The sequence below is a fragment of the Littorina saxatilis genome, linkage group LG16 (genome assembly GCF_037325665.1).
Source record: "Littorina saxatilis isolate snail1 linkage group LG16, US_GU_Lsax_2.0, whole genome shotgun sequence".
NCBI classification, from domain to species: Eukaryota; Metazoa; Mollusca; class Gastropoda; order Littorinimorpha; family Littorinidae; genus Littorina; species Littorina saxatilis.
The window spans coordinates 2122061-2134841 of record NC_090260.1 but is presented as its reverse complement, the minus strand read 5'-3'; the positions used below and the strand labels follow the sequence as shown (position 1 = coordinate 2134841).

At 48.0% G+C, this 12781-nt stretch overlaps 1 protein-coding gene across 1 annotated transcript in view; it reads left to right on the top strand.

Annotated features, from left to right (window-relative positions):
- The window catches only part of LOC138950209 (dynein axonemal heavy chain 6-like), a 165561-nt gene that overhangs the window by 55618 nt on the left and 97162 nt on the right, over positions 1-12781 (top strand). Inside the window, exons 34-40 of the mRNA XM_070321958.1 lie at positions 6335-6488; positions 6716-6987; positions 7768-7980; positions 8516-8707; positions 9870-10066; positions 11257-11440; positions 12459-12686. Of these exons, the coding sequence (XP_070178059.1) occupies positions 6335-6488; positions 6716-6987; positions 7768-7980; positions 8516-8707; positions 9870-10066; positions 11257-11440; positions 12459-12686 (1440 nt within the window). The remainder of the gene's footprint in view (positions 1-6334; positions 6489-6715; positions 6988-7767; positions 7981-8515; positions 8708-9869; positions 10067-11256; positions 11441-12458; positions 12687-12781) is intronic.

Below are 12781 nucleotides of genomic sequence, written 5' to 3'. Positions count from 1 at the left end.
GGGGCGGGAGATCAAGCTGCTGTGTGTGTTAAACCGCTCAGTAACACATGTCTCCTGTGTTTGTCTGGCAGCTGTCGCGGATCATGTTTGAGGGGCGTGAGATCAAGCTGCTGTGTGTGTTAAACCGCTCAGTAACACGTCTCCTGTGTTTGTCTGGCAGCTGTCGCGGTTCATGTTTGAGGGGCGGGAGATGAAGCTGCTGTGTGTGTTAAACCGCTCAGTAACACGTCTCATGTTTGTGTCTAGCAGCTGTCGCGGTTCATGTTTGAGGGACGGGAGATCAAGCTGCTGTGTGTGTTAAACCGCTCATTAAATTACATATCTTACCCAACTCACATATAGCAATTAACTCTAGTTCAGTGCTGGTAACGCTGTACGCATCCCCTTGGTAACAAGGGAAGCCCCTCTAAAAAAAGAGTGACCAATACCCATAAGGCCATATTAATACATACTTCCGACTTCCGTATGCGCGCGCATACGCCGCCATATGCATCATTCCATACTCAGCGAGCAGTGGGACTGGTCGTGTTTTTGTACGCTCTGGCTGTGTTCAGCCATCTGTCACTTCGTCTACGGACTTGGTCACTTACCTCTTGGTATCTTCTTGCTTGTCTTATCGTCTCTTCATGTTGAGGTGAGATCTTTCTGTTTTTTGCTTGTGTTTGTGGGCGTTTTTGACCTTAAATTGAACTTGTGAAATTTTCTTGTTTACAAAATTTTTCGTGAGTTGTTTTTGGTCATGGCGGTTAACGCCAAGAAGCGGCAGTTGTCTAAACGAGTTACTGCTGTTTCTCCGCCGACAAAGTAAACACCTGGGAAAGCAAAGGCTTCCGGACAGGCTTGTGTTTCGGTTCATGTACTGTCTTTGTATAAAATATCGATGTTTTGGTCGTCATGCCTCCTACTCCGTTTTTGACGGCTAAACCTTTAGACAAGGTTTCTCCTGTGGATAAGCCCGCTTAGGCTTCCTTGGTTTATGTGTTTCCCGGTCGTGCGTCTGCGGACGTGGCGACATTGTTGCTCTCTTTAAGTTCACAGGTTTCTTCCTTGGCGGGGGAGATCGCTTCCACGCGGGCGGAGATGCGTTCGCTTCCGGTGTGACGGGGGTTTCGTCTCTTGCCAACGTTCGCCTGCGCCGTCTGCTACTGTGTCTCAGGCTGATGTTCTTGCGGATTGGGATGATGGGTCCACGCCTTCGCTTGTGGCCTGTGTTCCGGTTCCCGGTGTTTCACACCAGTTTAAAGGTATGTTTTCTACCCAAGTACCCGGGTTCTCCGGGGAAAGGGTAGAGCGTCTCCAAGAGAAAGTAACTCCGGGCTCTGGCTTTGTGGGTGAAAGTTCCGAAGCTGAGGCTGGCTCTGACTGCATTGGCAGCAGTAGTCGGTGGCGGTTAGGAACCTTGGAGAGCGAACGGAAGATTTGCGCAACCACCCGCTTCTTTAGAATGTGGTAAGGGTGTGCGTCTTCCGCTTCCGCCCGGGGGGCAGGAAGAGAACAGTATAGCTGGCTCTTTGTTTGACTATGGGAGTCAAGCAGGGGGTCAGCTTCCGGAGGGCACGGGAGTGCCAGTCGGCTGTTCAGAAGACGGTGCTTCCGCAGGGGTGGTTGCACTGAATTCAAATTGCCGTTTAGGCTGTCAAGTGCAGTGGCACTGGGGGCTTAAGCGGCTTCAAGGTACAATAGGATCTTCTGGTGCATGTTTAGGCATCCGGTTGGTTCTGATATTTGCCAATCCGTGGCCGATTTTGCTAACGCTTTTGCGGCTGTAGCGTCCGGTTTCAGGATGGTTTAGCCTTCTGCCGTTAACACTGTGGTGTTGGTAGTTGGCGCTCATCAGTCTTCGGCTTTCGGTTCCGTTGTTGCGGTTCCTCTGCTGTTACTCAGGCTAAATCCACTTCCTTTTCCAGGCTTTCAGCTGGTATGAGGCAGGTGGATGGAATATCCTTTCGGAGTTCCGGCTGTTGGGAAATTTGTTCCAAACCTTTCCCTTTTGGCAAGTGTTGCTTTTTCGGGATTGGTTCCGGCTCTCGTCCTTTTGTAGATGGTTAGAATACCACTGTACAGGATGATGAGGATTTGGAAGACTAAACTTCTGGGGCAGATGGAGACGCCTCTTTGTTGACTTTCAGCGAAGCTGCCATCTTTGTTTACATGGATGGCAGAGGTTACTACGCGCTTTTTCCCTGTAGGGTTAGCGGTAGCATTGTCATCTGCCTTTTCTCCTCCATCTTTTTTGGCGTGTCTTGCTCCTTCTTAGGATCAATTTGCGAACTCAATCGATGCTTTTGCCCCATCTCTGCCTTTGTTGGCATCTCAGGGTGATGCTCTTACTTCAGCTTTGCCGCGTTTTGCGCATTTTCAGCTGACCTGAGCTTTTTAAGGGAATCTTAGAACGTTATTTTCTTGGATTCTCTGTTGGGGTCGTTTGGGCTTGTGAAATTTGTTTTTTCACAATCGAGGCTCCTTTGTTACCACTTCCTTTGTGGGCAACGCTCGGCTTAGCTCCTGCGGCGGCGGGGCTTTAGCTTGCGTCATCTGCTCAAGCAGCGCGTCACGCGCTGATCGCTATCCGTAGGCTTCGGTTTACTCCAAGCTTAAGAACGTAGTTTATTCGTTTGCTTTTCTACGGAACCGCCACCGGGTTCCCCGGAATTGGCTAACATCCGTCTGGATGTTAATAGCAAGGAGTGACTGTCTCTCTGTCAGAACAAGGATCTCCTGGCTATGTTTCATTATGGCCGCACTCCTTTACATTTACCGCTTTTTAACAAATCTTGTTTCTGCGCTCTCTCGTGCGCGGTTACGTCCTATCTGGATATTTTTGTGTTCCGTCAGGACGCGGATACGAAGGATGTAGCTTTGCTTTTAGCCTGGGTGTAGGTCTCTTTCAAAAAGGGTTTGTTCTTTTGGCGAGACTTTAATCTCTTCTTTTCTTGAAGGTTCCTCTTTGTGAGTTCGCTTCTATGCACAGGGATTCTTCTCTATCTTAAAAGCTCACTGCAGAAGGAAAGCGCACGGCAGGCCTTGGCTTTTTATTGTTTTCAAATAAAGGCTTCAGGCTCGCCGTTCTCGACTTTATCTTTTGTCTCCTTACCCTCGCGTTCGTGGCAGGGTTCTGTGTCTAATATCCACCTTTCTTCCCCCTGAGGCAAGTTAGCGGTGGGTGTTGGTAGGCACACAAAAGCACGCTTTCTTTCACACTTGTGGCAGTTATGTCAACTGGAAGTTAGTTCTCGGCATCACTCTTCTTTCGCCTTTGTGTTTAACACAGCGGCTGGGGGGGATTAGGTTTCCCTCTTTGTGGGGGGAGACACGGGTGCCTCCCTTTTGGTTCTCTTTCATGGTTCGTTTGGTATTTCAGAGCTTCAGGGTTCTGATCTTTTTTCTAGTCATACGTTTGTTGAGCCGTTTTTGGATCTCTTGGAGATTGTGCAAGCGGCCCTTGATAGAAATCCTTTACTCCAGGTGTAACTGGGAGTGCAGGGCTGGAACACATTAGATGTCTAAGGCTTCTCAGCTTTGATAGGACCCTTTGTGGTCTGTTGGGCGTTAAGCAATAGAACAAAGGGTTGGAACATGTGTTGTTTCAAGCAGACAACTCCACAGGGGGCTTTTCTCATCAAGAAAAGGGGGTCTCTCACTCCCTATCGCTTCCTCAGGGAGCATGAGAGGTTTTGGTGGTTTTACCATCACGAGATCTTTTTAGCAGCGAAGTACCTTCATGAGAGTCTCTATGTCTGGGCGGACTCTCTAAGTCTGTCGGCCAAATGGCCACTTGGAGCAGACTCTCTTTGACCACGTGTTGTTTGTTCCTTCGGGGGAATGGGAGAAATTTCTAATTATGAGTTTTTGCCTTTTGGTACTATCGCCTTTTGCTTATCTTCGTCGCCCGACTGCCGGGCATGGAGATTTTTACTCTTGTTTTACTTTGAGCGGCCTGCCGGTCGCACAGTTTGGGCCCGTTCTTTCTGGGTTGCCAGACCTCGTTAGGCTGGCAAGACGGCTCCGGTTTTGCTCACACTCGTTTCTCACGGGTGTCTACTGTAAGGATATTTTTGAGTTGCTCGGGCTCTTCTGCCCGTCAACTCTGGACTGGTACTTGTCTTGTTGTCTGGCTTGGAACAGATGGCTTTTGTTTTAACGGATAGAACTCCTCTTCTCTCGGTACAATGAAGGTGGCGAGCCACCTATTTTGGCTTTCCGTTCTTTTTCTCCCACGTCTTTGTTTAAGACATTATGTGATATCAGTTTTACTGAGACAGCTCGGTGCTTATTTTTCTCTTGGTGGCTTTTAACCAGCAAGTTTAAGAGGGCCTACTTTAGGCTCGCTGAAAGCTGATCTTCAGTCCTTTCTTGGACTTTGCTCCTAGTTTTAGGGTTTTTGTGATTGGATTCTTTGACTCTTTTACTTAACTAGCCTTGCTGATCAACACGGAAATCGGCCTTGCTTACTTGGGTAGCTTCTGTGAGAAGTGGGAGTAAGTGTTTTTTCTGCTAATTTTGCTATAGACAGATTTTCGGAGAAAGACTGATCTATGGCACTTAGGTTTCTTTTGGGTTTTCTGGCATATAAGCGGAATCTGGAGTTACCAACTTTGATTCACCGTTCAAATCTTAATCACTATTTTGGCTCCCCTAGAGCCATATTTAGCCTTTTGATCTGTTCGAGTTTTGAAGATTTTTTCTGACTTGCACGGTTTGCTTGAGATCATTAAATCTAAGGGCTCTTGTTCTTATCTTTCTGTTTCGTCGCCCTTTAACCTTGAACGGTTATATACGACGTTAAACACCGGTTAATTTATATATAGGAAGAAAGAATGTCTTTCAACTTTGGTAGGGGTAATGACTTGTTGAGGTCAACCTTGCCTAGATGGACTGCCACAGTGTTCAGGTTTGCCTTCAAGTGGTGGCAGTAGACAGGGGGGGGGCAGTCAGTCAGTCCTCCCCCTTCGAACAGCACGGACTCTTTATTCCTTTCTTGAGCATTTTTATGGCTCTTGGAGATTCTGATGTACATTTTTGTACGGTTATAGCCCTCCACAGTTTTCCGTTAAGGACTCTGCACACTAGATCGGAATCTCAGGAACTTCTTTTTATCTCACTCGTTATGGTGCGCTTTAAAGACATCTCGAGAGTAGTGTTAGCCAATTGGGTCTCTACCATAGTTAGACAAGTTTATGTATGGTAGCAGAGTCAGGCAGGGGATGTCAGGGCAGTTTTGCCCTTTACTACAGCTAGGCCTCACGGGGCAAGAGATTGGGCTTCCACTCTAGCTGTTCTTCAATTTGGTCTCCTGGCAGAACTGAGTTCTTGAGTCGGCTTGCTGGCTTTATTGAAAGGTTTTTCATTGGTGTTTATCTCAGAGATGCCTATGCATTGAGATAGGATGTGTTTCTGGGTTACCTGCTCTGTTAGCGGCAGGACAGATTCTCAATTCCTGATTGGGTTAAGTGCCCTCCACCTATAGTAGCAATCTGCTATATGTGAGTTGGGTAAGATATGTAATTTAATTAAAAATTTTAGTAATAAATTTTCATTTGATTAATATACTTACCCAACTCACATCGTTTATTCCCTCCCGCCTCCCCGCTGTGGGGGGTGGATTTCTAAAAAAAGGGGAGTGAGTTGGGCTTCGTTTGGAATGATGCATATGGCGGCGTATGCGCGCGCATACGGAAGTCGGAAGTATGTATTAATATGGCCTTATGGGTATTGGTCACTCTTTTTTTAGAGGGGCTTCCCTTGTTACCAAGGGGATGCGTACAGCGTTACCGGCACTGAACTAGAGTTAATTGCTATATGTGAGTTGGGTAAGTATATTAATCAAATGAAAATTTATTACTAAAATTTTTAAGTAACACACGTCTCCTGTGTTTGTCTGGCAGCTGTCGCGGTTCATGTTTGAGGGACGGGAGATCAAGCTGCTGTGTGTGTTAAACCGCTCAGTAACACACGTCTCCTGTGTTTGTCTGGCAGCTGTCGCGGTTCATGTTTGAGGGACGGGAGATCAAGCTGCTGTGTGTGTTAAACCGCTCAGTAACACACGTCTCCTGTGTTTGTCTAGCAGCTGTCGCGGTTCATGTTAGAGGGCTGTGAGATGAAGCTGCTGTGTGTGTTAAACCGCTCAGTAACACGTCTCCTGTGTTTGTCTGGCAGCTGTCGCGGTTCATGTTTGAGGGGCGGGAGATGAAGCTGCTGTGTGTGTTAAACCGCTCAGTAACACGTCTCATGTTTGTGTCTAGCAGCTGTCGCGGTTCATGTTAGAGGGCTGTGAGATGAAGCTGCTGTGTGTGTTAAACCGCTCAGTAACACGTCTCCTGTGTTTGTCTGGCAGCTGTCGCGGTTCATGTTTGAGGGGCGGGAGATCAAACTGCTGCCCACGTGCGCTGCCTTCATCACCATGAACCCGGGCTACGCTGGCCGCACCGAGCTCCCTGACAACCTGAAGGCGCTTTTCAGACCCATTGCCATGATGGTACCAGACTATGGTCAGTACTGATGGATGGTGGGGGAGGGGGGGGGGGGGGTATTAGGGGGAGGAACCAGTATTGCAGGGGGTGGGGGGGGGAGGGGGGTATTAATAGGGGGAGGAACCAGTACTGCAGGGGGTGGGGGTGGGGAGGGGGGTAAGAGAGAACTGTACTCCAGTATATGATTACAGTTACGGCTTTACCCGTTACCAAAAACTGTTCATTCTCCGCGTTGTCTGTGACAGCCCTGATCGCGGAGGTGATTCTGTACTCGGAAGGGTTCGAGTCCTCCAAGAACCTGGCGCAGAAGATGACGCAAATGTACAAGCTGTGCTCGGAGCAGCTGTCGCAGCAGGACCACTACGACTTTGGCATGCGCGCCGTCAAGTCGGTGTTGGTGATGGCCGGCTCCCTCAAGCGACAGAACCCCGACAAGCACGAGGACGTGGTGCTCATCCGGGCGCTGAGGGACAGCAACCTGCCCAAGTTCCTCAAGCAGGACGCTCTGCTCTGCCAGGTAGACTTTGCTGTCAGGTTATAATAAGGATGATAAGGGTATTTATAGGGCGCAAATCCTAATATGGTTCTAAGCGCCTTACAATTAATGTTCATTCTAATAATCTTCATTCAATCTTCATTGACATTATTCGTCCTTTATAAACTGGAATTCAAGTGCTCAGTGCACTGTGACGGACAACAGCCTGCCCAAGTTGTGTTGTGTTAGACCACTGTGAGAAATGTTGGTGTCGGTGGTGAAGTTCCTCAAGCAGGATGCTGTGCTCTTCTCGGTAGACTTTGCTGTCACTTTATATTACACTGGAATCCAAGTGATTGGTGTACCATGACTTACTGCACTTAACTATGTCAAGTGATTGGTGTACCGTGACTTACTGCACTTAACTATGTCAAGTGATTGGCGTACCGTGACTTACTGCACTTAACTATGTCAAGTGATTGGCGTACCGTGACTTACTGCACTTAACTATGTCAAGTCAAAGCAAACTGTCTTGTGTAAACTGAAATTCGGGTCCTGATTTGGCCTATTATGGTCCGCTGGACCCGAAAAGCAACAGCAAATAAATAAATAAACTGAAATCCGATGTGCGAGTGCAGTGTAACGTAACTGTCACTTGTGAAGTGGAAGGACGAGACGGACTGACTGCACATGTCCACAGTGACCACGTCCACCCCCATGCACTTTGCTGAGTTCTCCCTTCTGAACCCGTTTCTCTCTGTGTGTCAGGCCATCCTGCAGGACCTGTTCCCATCTGAACCCCTTTCTCTCTCTGTGTGTCAGGCCATCCTGCAGGACCTGTTCCCAGGCGTTGAGATCCCGGAGCACGACTACGGCCGGCTGCAGACGGAGATTGTCAGCGTTACGGAGGTGCGCAAGCTGCAGGTGATAGACTCGCAAATCAAGAAGGTCATCCAGCTGTACGAGACCATGCTCGTCAGGCACGGCGTCATGCTGGTCGGACCCACGGGCAGCGGCAAGACCACAGTCTACAGGGTGAGTGGTGACATCGGCCATATCTGCAAGAGAGACACTGTACCTGCGTTGCTCTTGTAAATTGAAAAGAAGATAGCTCAGGGCTGAAAGAAGTGGCTGTTCCTTGTGAGTGTGTGAGTGTTTTACACTGGTCTTTGTGTGTGTGTGTGTGTGTGTGTGTGTGTGTGTGTGTGTGTGGATGTGTGTGTGTGTGTGTGTGTGAGAGTGTTTTACACTGGTCTTTGTGTGTGTGTGTATATGTATGTGGGACTGTGCGACATTGGTATCTGTGTGTGTGTGTGTGTGTGTGTGTGTGTGTGTGTGTGTGTGTGTGTGTGTGTGTGTGTGTGTGTGTGTGTGTGTGTGTGTGTGTGTGAGTGAGTGTTTTACACTGGTCTTTGTGTGTGTGTGTATATGTATGTGGGACTGTGCGACATTGGTATCTGTGTGTGTGTGTGTGTGTGTGTGTGTGTGTGTGTGTGTGTGTGTTATACCTTGCCCTGTGTGTGTTATACCTTGCCCTGTGTGTGTTATACCTTGCCCTGTGTGTGTTCAGATCCTGGCGGACGTGCTGGACAATCTGCACGCGGAGGGTCTGAGTGTGGAGGAGCCGTTCTACCAGCCGGTGCACACGTACCTGCTGAACCCCAAGTCCATCACCATGGATGAGCTGTACGGGGGCATCGACAAGCTGACCATGGAATGGCACGACGGCCTCATGGGCATCACCGTCAGGAACGCCGTGCAGGTCGGGGCACATATTTCCAATAGGTTTTAACTTCTTCTTCTTCTTCTTCTTCGTCTTCTTCTTCTTCTTCTTCTTCTTCTTCTTCTTCTATGTCTTCTTCTTCTTCTTCGTCTTCTTCTTCTTCGCCTTCGTCTTCGTCTTCTTCTTCTTCTTCTTCTTCTTCTTCTTCTTCTTCTTCTTCTTCTTCGTCTTCTTCTTCTTCTTCTTCTTCTTCTTCTTCTTCTTCTTCTTCTTCTTCTTCTTCTTCGTCTTCTTCCTCTTCTTCTTCTTCGTCTTCGTCTTCTTCGTCTTCTTCTTCTTCTTCTTCTTCTTCTTCTTCATCTTCTTCTTCTTCTTCTTCTTCTTCTTCTTCTTCTTTGTCTTCTTCTTCTTCTTCTTCTTCTTCTTCTTCTTCTTCTTCTTCTTCTTCTTCTTCTTCTTCTTCTTCTTCTTCTTCTTCTTCTTCTTCTTCTTCTTCTTCTTCTTCTTCTTCTTCTTCTTCTTCTTCTTCTTCTTCTTCTTCTTCTTCTTTGTCTTTGTTCATGTTCGAACTCCCACGTTCGCTCATGTTTTTAGCACGAGTGGATTTTTACGTGTATGACCGTTTTTACCCCGCCATTCAGGCAGTATACGCCGATTTCGGGGGAGGCATGCTGGGTATTTTTGTGTTTCTATAACCCACCGAACTCTGACATGGATTACAGGATCTTTTCCGTGCGCACTTGGTCTTGTGCTTGCGTGTACACACGAAGGGGGTTAAGTCAAAAGCAGGTCTGCACATAATCTTCACTCTTAACCCACCAGGCGGCAGCGACGGGGATTCGAACTCACGACCTCCCACTTGTTATTGTTTTGACAGATTATACTCCTTGATATTGTTTTGACAGATTATACTCCACTTGATATTGTTTTGACAGATTATACTCCACTTGATATTGTTTTGACAGATTATACTCCACTTGTTATTGTTTTGAGAGATTATACACCACTTGTTATTGTTTGACAGAACACACTGTACTTGTTATTGTTTGACAGATTATACTCCTTGATATTGTTTTGACAGATTATACTCCACTTGATATTGTTTTGACAGATTATACTCCACTTGATATTGTTTTGACAGATTATAACTGTGTGTGACAGAACATACTTTACGTGTTGTTATAACTGTGTGTATGTTCAGGACACGACAGAAGACCACCAGTGGATCGTGTGTGACGGTCCGGTGGACGCGCTGTGGATCGAGAACATGAACACCGTGCTGGACGACAACAAGATGCTGTGCCTCGCCAACAGCGAGCGTATCAAGTTCACTCCCTTTATTCACATGCTCTTTGAGGTGCAGGACCTCGCAGTTGCCTCCCCTGCCACCGTCAGCAGGTCCGTTATCTCCCCTTGGCTGCATTTTGTTTGTGTGAACTTTAATCTTGTTTGTCTGGCTGGTGTGTGTGTGTGTGTGTGTGTGTGTGTGTGTGTGTGTGTGTGTGTGTGTGTGTGTGTGTGTGTGTGTGTGTGTGTAAAAAATAGACAGAGAGATTGTGTGCCTGTGTTTATGTCTGCGACTGTTTTTGTGTGCGTTTTTTACGTACATTTTGATCATGATCCTGTGTGTCTAACAATGTGCCAAACACTGCCTGTGTGTCTAACGATGTTACCTGTGGTGGGTGTGGCCTGGTGTTAAACACTACCTGTGTGTCTAACGATGTTACCTGTGTATCTAAGGATGTTACCTGTGTGTGTAATGATGTTACCTGTGACAGATGTGGCATGGTGTACCCGTGTGTCTGACGATGTTACCTGTGACAGGTGTGGCATGGTGTACCCGTGTGTCTGACGATGTTACCTGTGACAGGTGTGGCATGGTGTACCTGTGTGTGTAACGATGTTACCTGTGACAGGTGTGGCATGGTGTACCCGTGTGTCTGACGATGTTACCTGTGACAGGTGTGGCATGGTGTACCCGTGTGTCTGACGATGTTACCTGTGACAGGTGTGGCATGGTGTACCTGTTTGTCTGACGATGTTACCTGTGGCATGGTGTACCTGTGTGTCTGACGATGTTACCTGTGTGTCTAACAATGGTACCTGTGTATCTAAGGATGTTACTGTGTGTGTAACGATGTTACCTGTGGCAGGTGTGGCATGGTGTACCTGTGTGTCTGACGATGTTACCTGTGACAGGTGTGGCATGGTGTACCCGTGTGTCTGACGATGTTACCTGTGACAGGTGTGGCATGGTGTACCCGTGTGTCTGACGATGTTACCTGTGACAGGTGTGGCATGGTGTACCCGTGTGTCTGACGATGTTACCTGTGACAGGTGTGGCATGGTGTACCCGTGTGTCTGACGATGTTACCTGTGACAGGTGTGGCATGGTGTACCCGTGTGTCTGACGATGTTACCTGTGACAGGTGTGGCATGGTGTACCTGTGTGTCTGACGATGTTACCTGTGTGTCTAACGATGTTACCTGTGACAGGTGTGGCATGGTGTACCCGTGTGTCTGACGATGTTACCTGTGACAGGTGTGGCATGGTGTACCTGTGTGTCTAACGATGTTACCTGTGACAGGTGTGGCATGGTGTACCTGGACCCAGAGGAGCTCAAGTGGATGCCCTTCGTCAAGACCTGGATGACCAGCTGGGAGGACAAACTCACAGAGGAAACCAAAGACTTCCTCCTCGACCTGTTCACTAGATACATCGAGGACGGACTGAAATTCGTAAACAAGAAATGCGAGCAGGCCATCAACCAGGTGAGAAGGCGGGATTGTCTCCCTTTAGAAATGTCCAGCAAGCTTGGGAGGTCAAATGTAAGAATGTTGACCTTGTGTGTTTGTGTGTGTGTGTGTGTGTGTGTGTGCGTGTGTGTGTGTTTGTGTGTGGATTTGTGTTATGTATGTATGAGTGTGTGTGTGTGTGTGGATTTGTAATATGTGTGTGTGTGTGTTTGTGTAATGTGTGTGTGGTAATGTTTGTGTCATGTGTGTGTTTGTGTGCATATCTGTGTATGTGTTTTCTGTGAGTATGCGTCTTGTGTGTGTAGGGGTGCCTGTGCTTGCGTGCAAGCGTGTGTGTTCTTGTGACACTAGATATCAGCAAAGTGGCGACATTGTGAGACTGACGATGACACTTCACCTGTGTGTGTGTATGGCACTAGATATCAGCAAAGTGGCGACATTGTGAGACTGACGATGACACTTCACCTGTGTGTGTGTATGGCACTAGATATCAGCAAAGTGGCGACATTGTGTGACTGACGATGACACTTCACCTGTGTGTGTGTATGGCACTAGATATCAGCAAAGTGGCGACATTGTGTGACTGACGATGACACTTCACCTGTGTGTGTGTGTGTGACACTAGATGTCAGCAAAGTGGCGACATTGTGAGACTGACGATGACACTTCACCTGTGTGTGTGTGTGTGACACTAGATGTCAGCAAAGTGGCGACATTGTGTGACTGACGATGACACTTCACCTGTGTGTGTGTGTGTGACACTAGATGTCAGCAAAGTGGCGACATTGTGAGACTGACGATGACACTTCACCTGTGTGTGTGTGTGTGACACTAGATGTCAGCAAAGTGGCGACATTGTGAGACTGACGATGACACTTCACCTGTGTGTGTGTGACACTAGATGTCAGCAAAGTGGCGACATTGTGTGACTGACGATGACACTTCACCTGTGTGTGTGTATGACACTAGATATCAGCAAAGTGGCGACATTGTGTGACTGACGATGACACTTCACCTGTGTGTGTGGATGCAGGTGGATATCAGCAAAGTGACGACGTTGTGCAAGCTGCTGGAGGCGCTGCTGTTCCCGCCGCGCGGCGGGCCCGACATGCACGCGGACCCCGTCAAGCTTCACGTGCTTGTGTGCACAACGTTCGTCTTCTGCTACATTTGGTCGGTCGGAGGCAACATCACCGACAACTACTGGGATGCCTTCGACACCTTCATCCGTACCCAGTTTGAGGACAACGGAGAGGCCAAGGTCAGTGGAAGAAGAGGGGGGGTGGGGGATTGTGGAGTGTGGTGAAGACAGCTCAGTGGGTAGTGGTGAAGACAGCTCAGTGGGTAGCGGTGAAG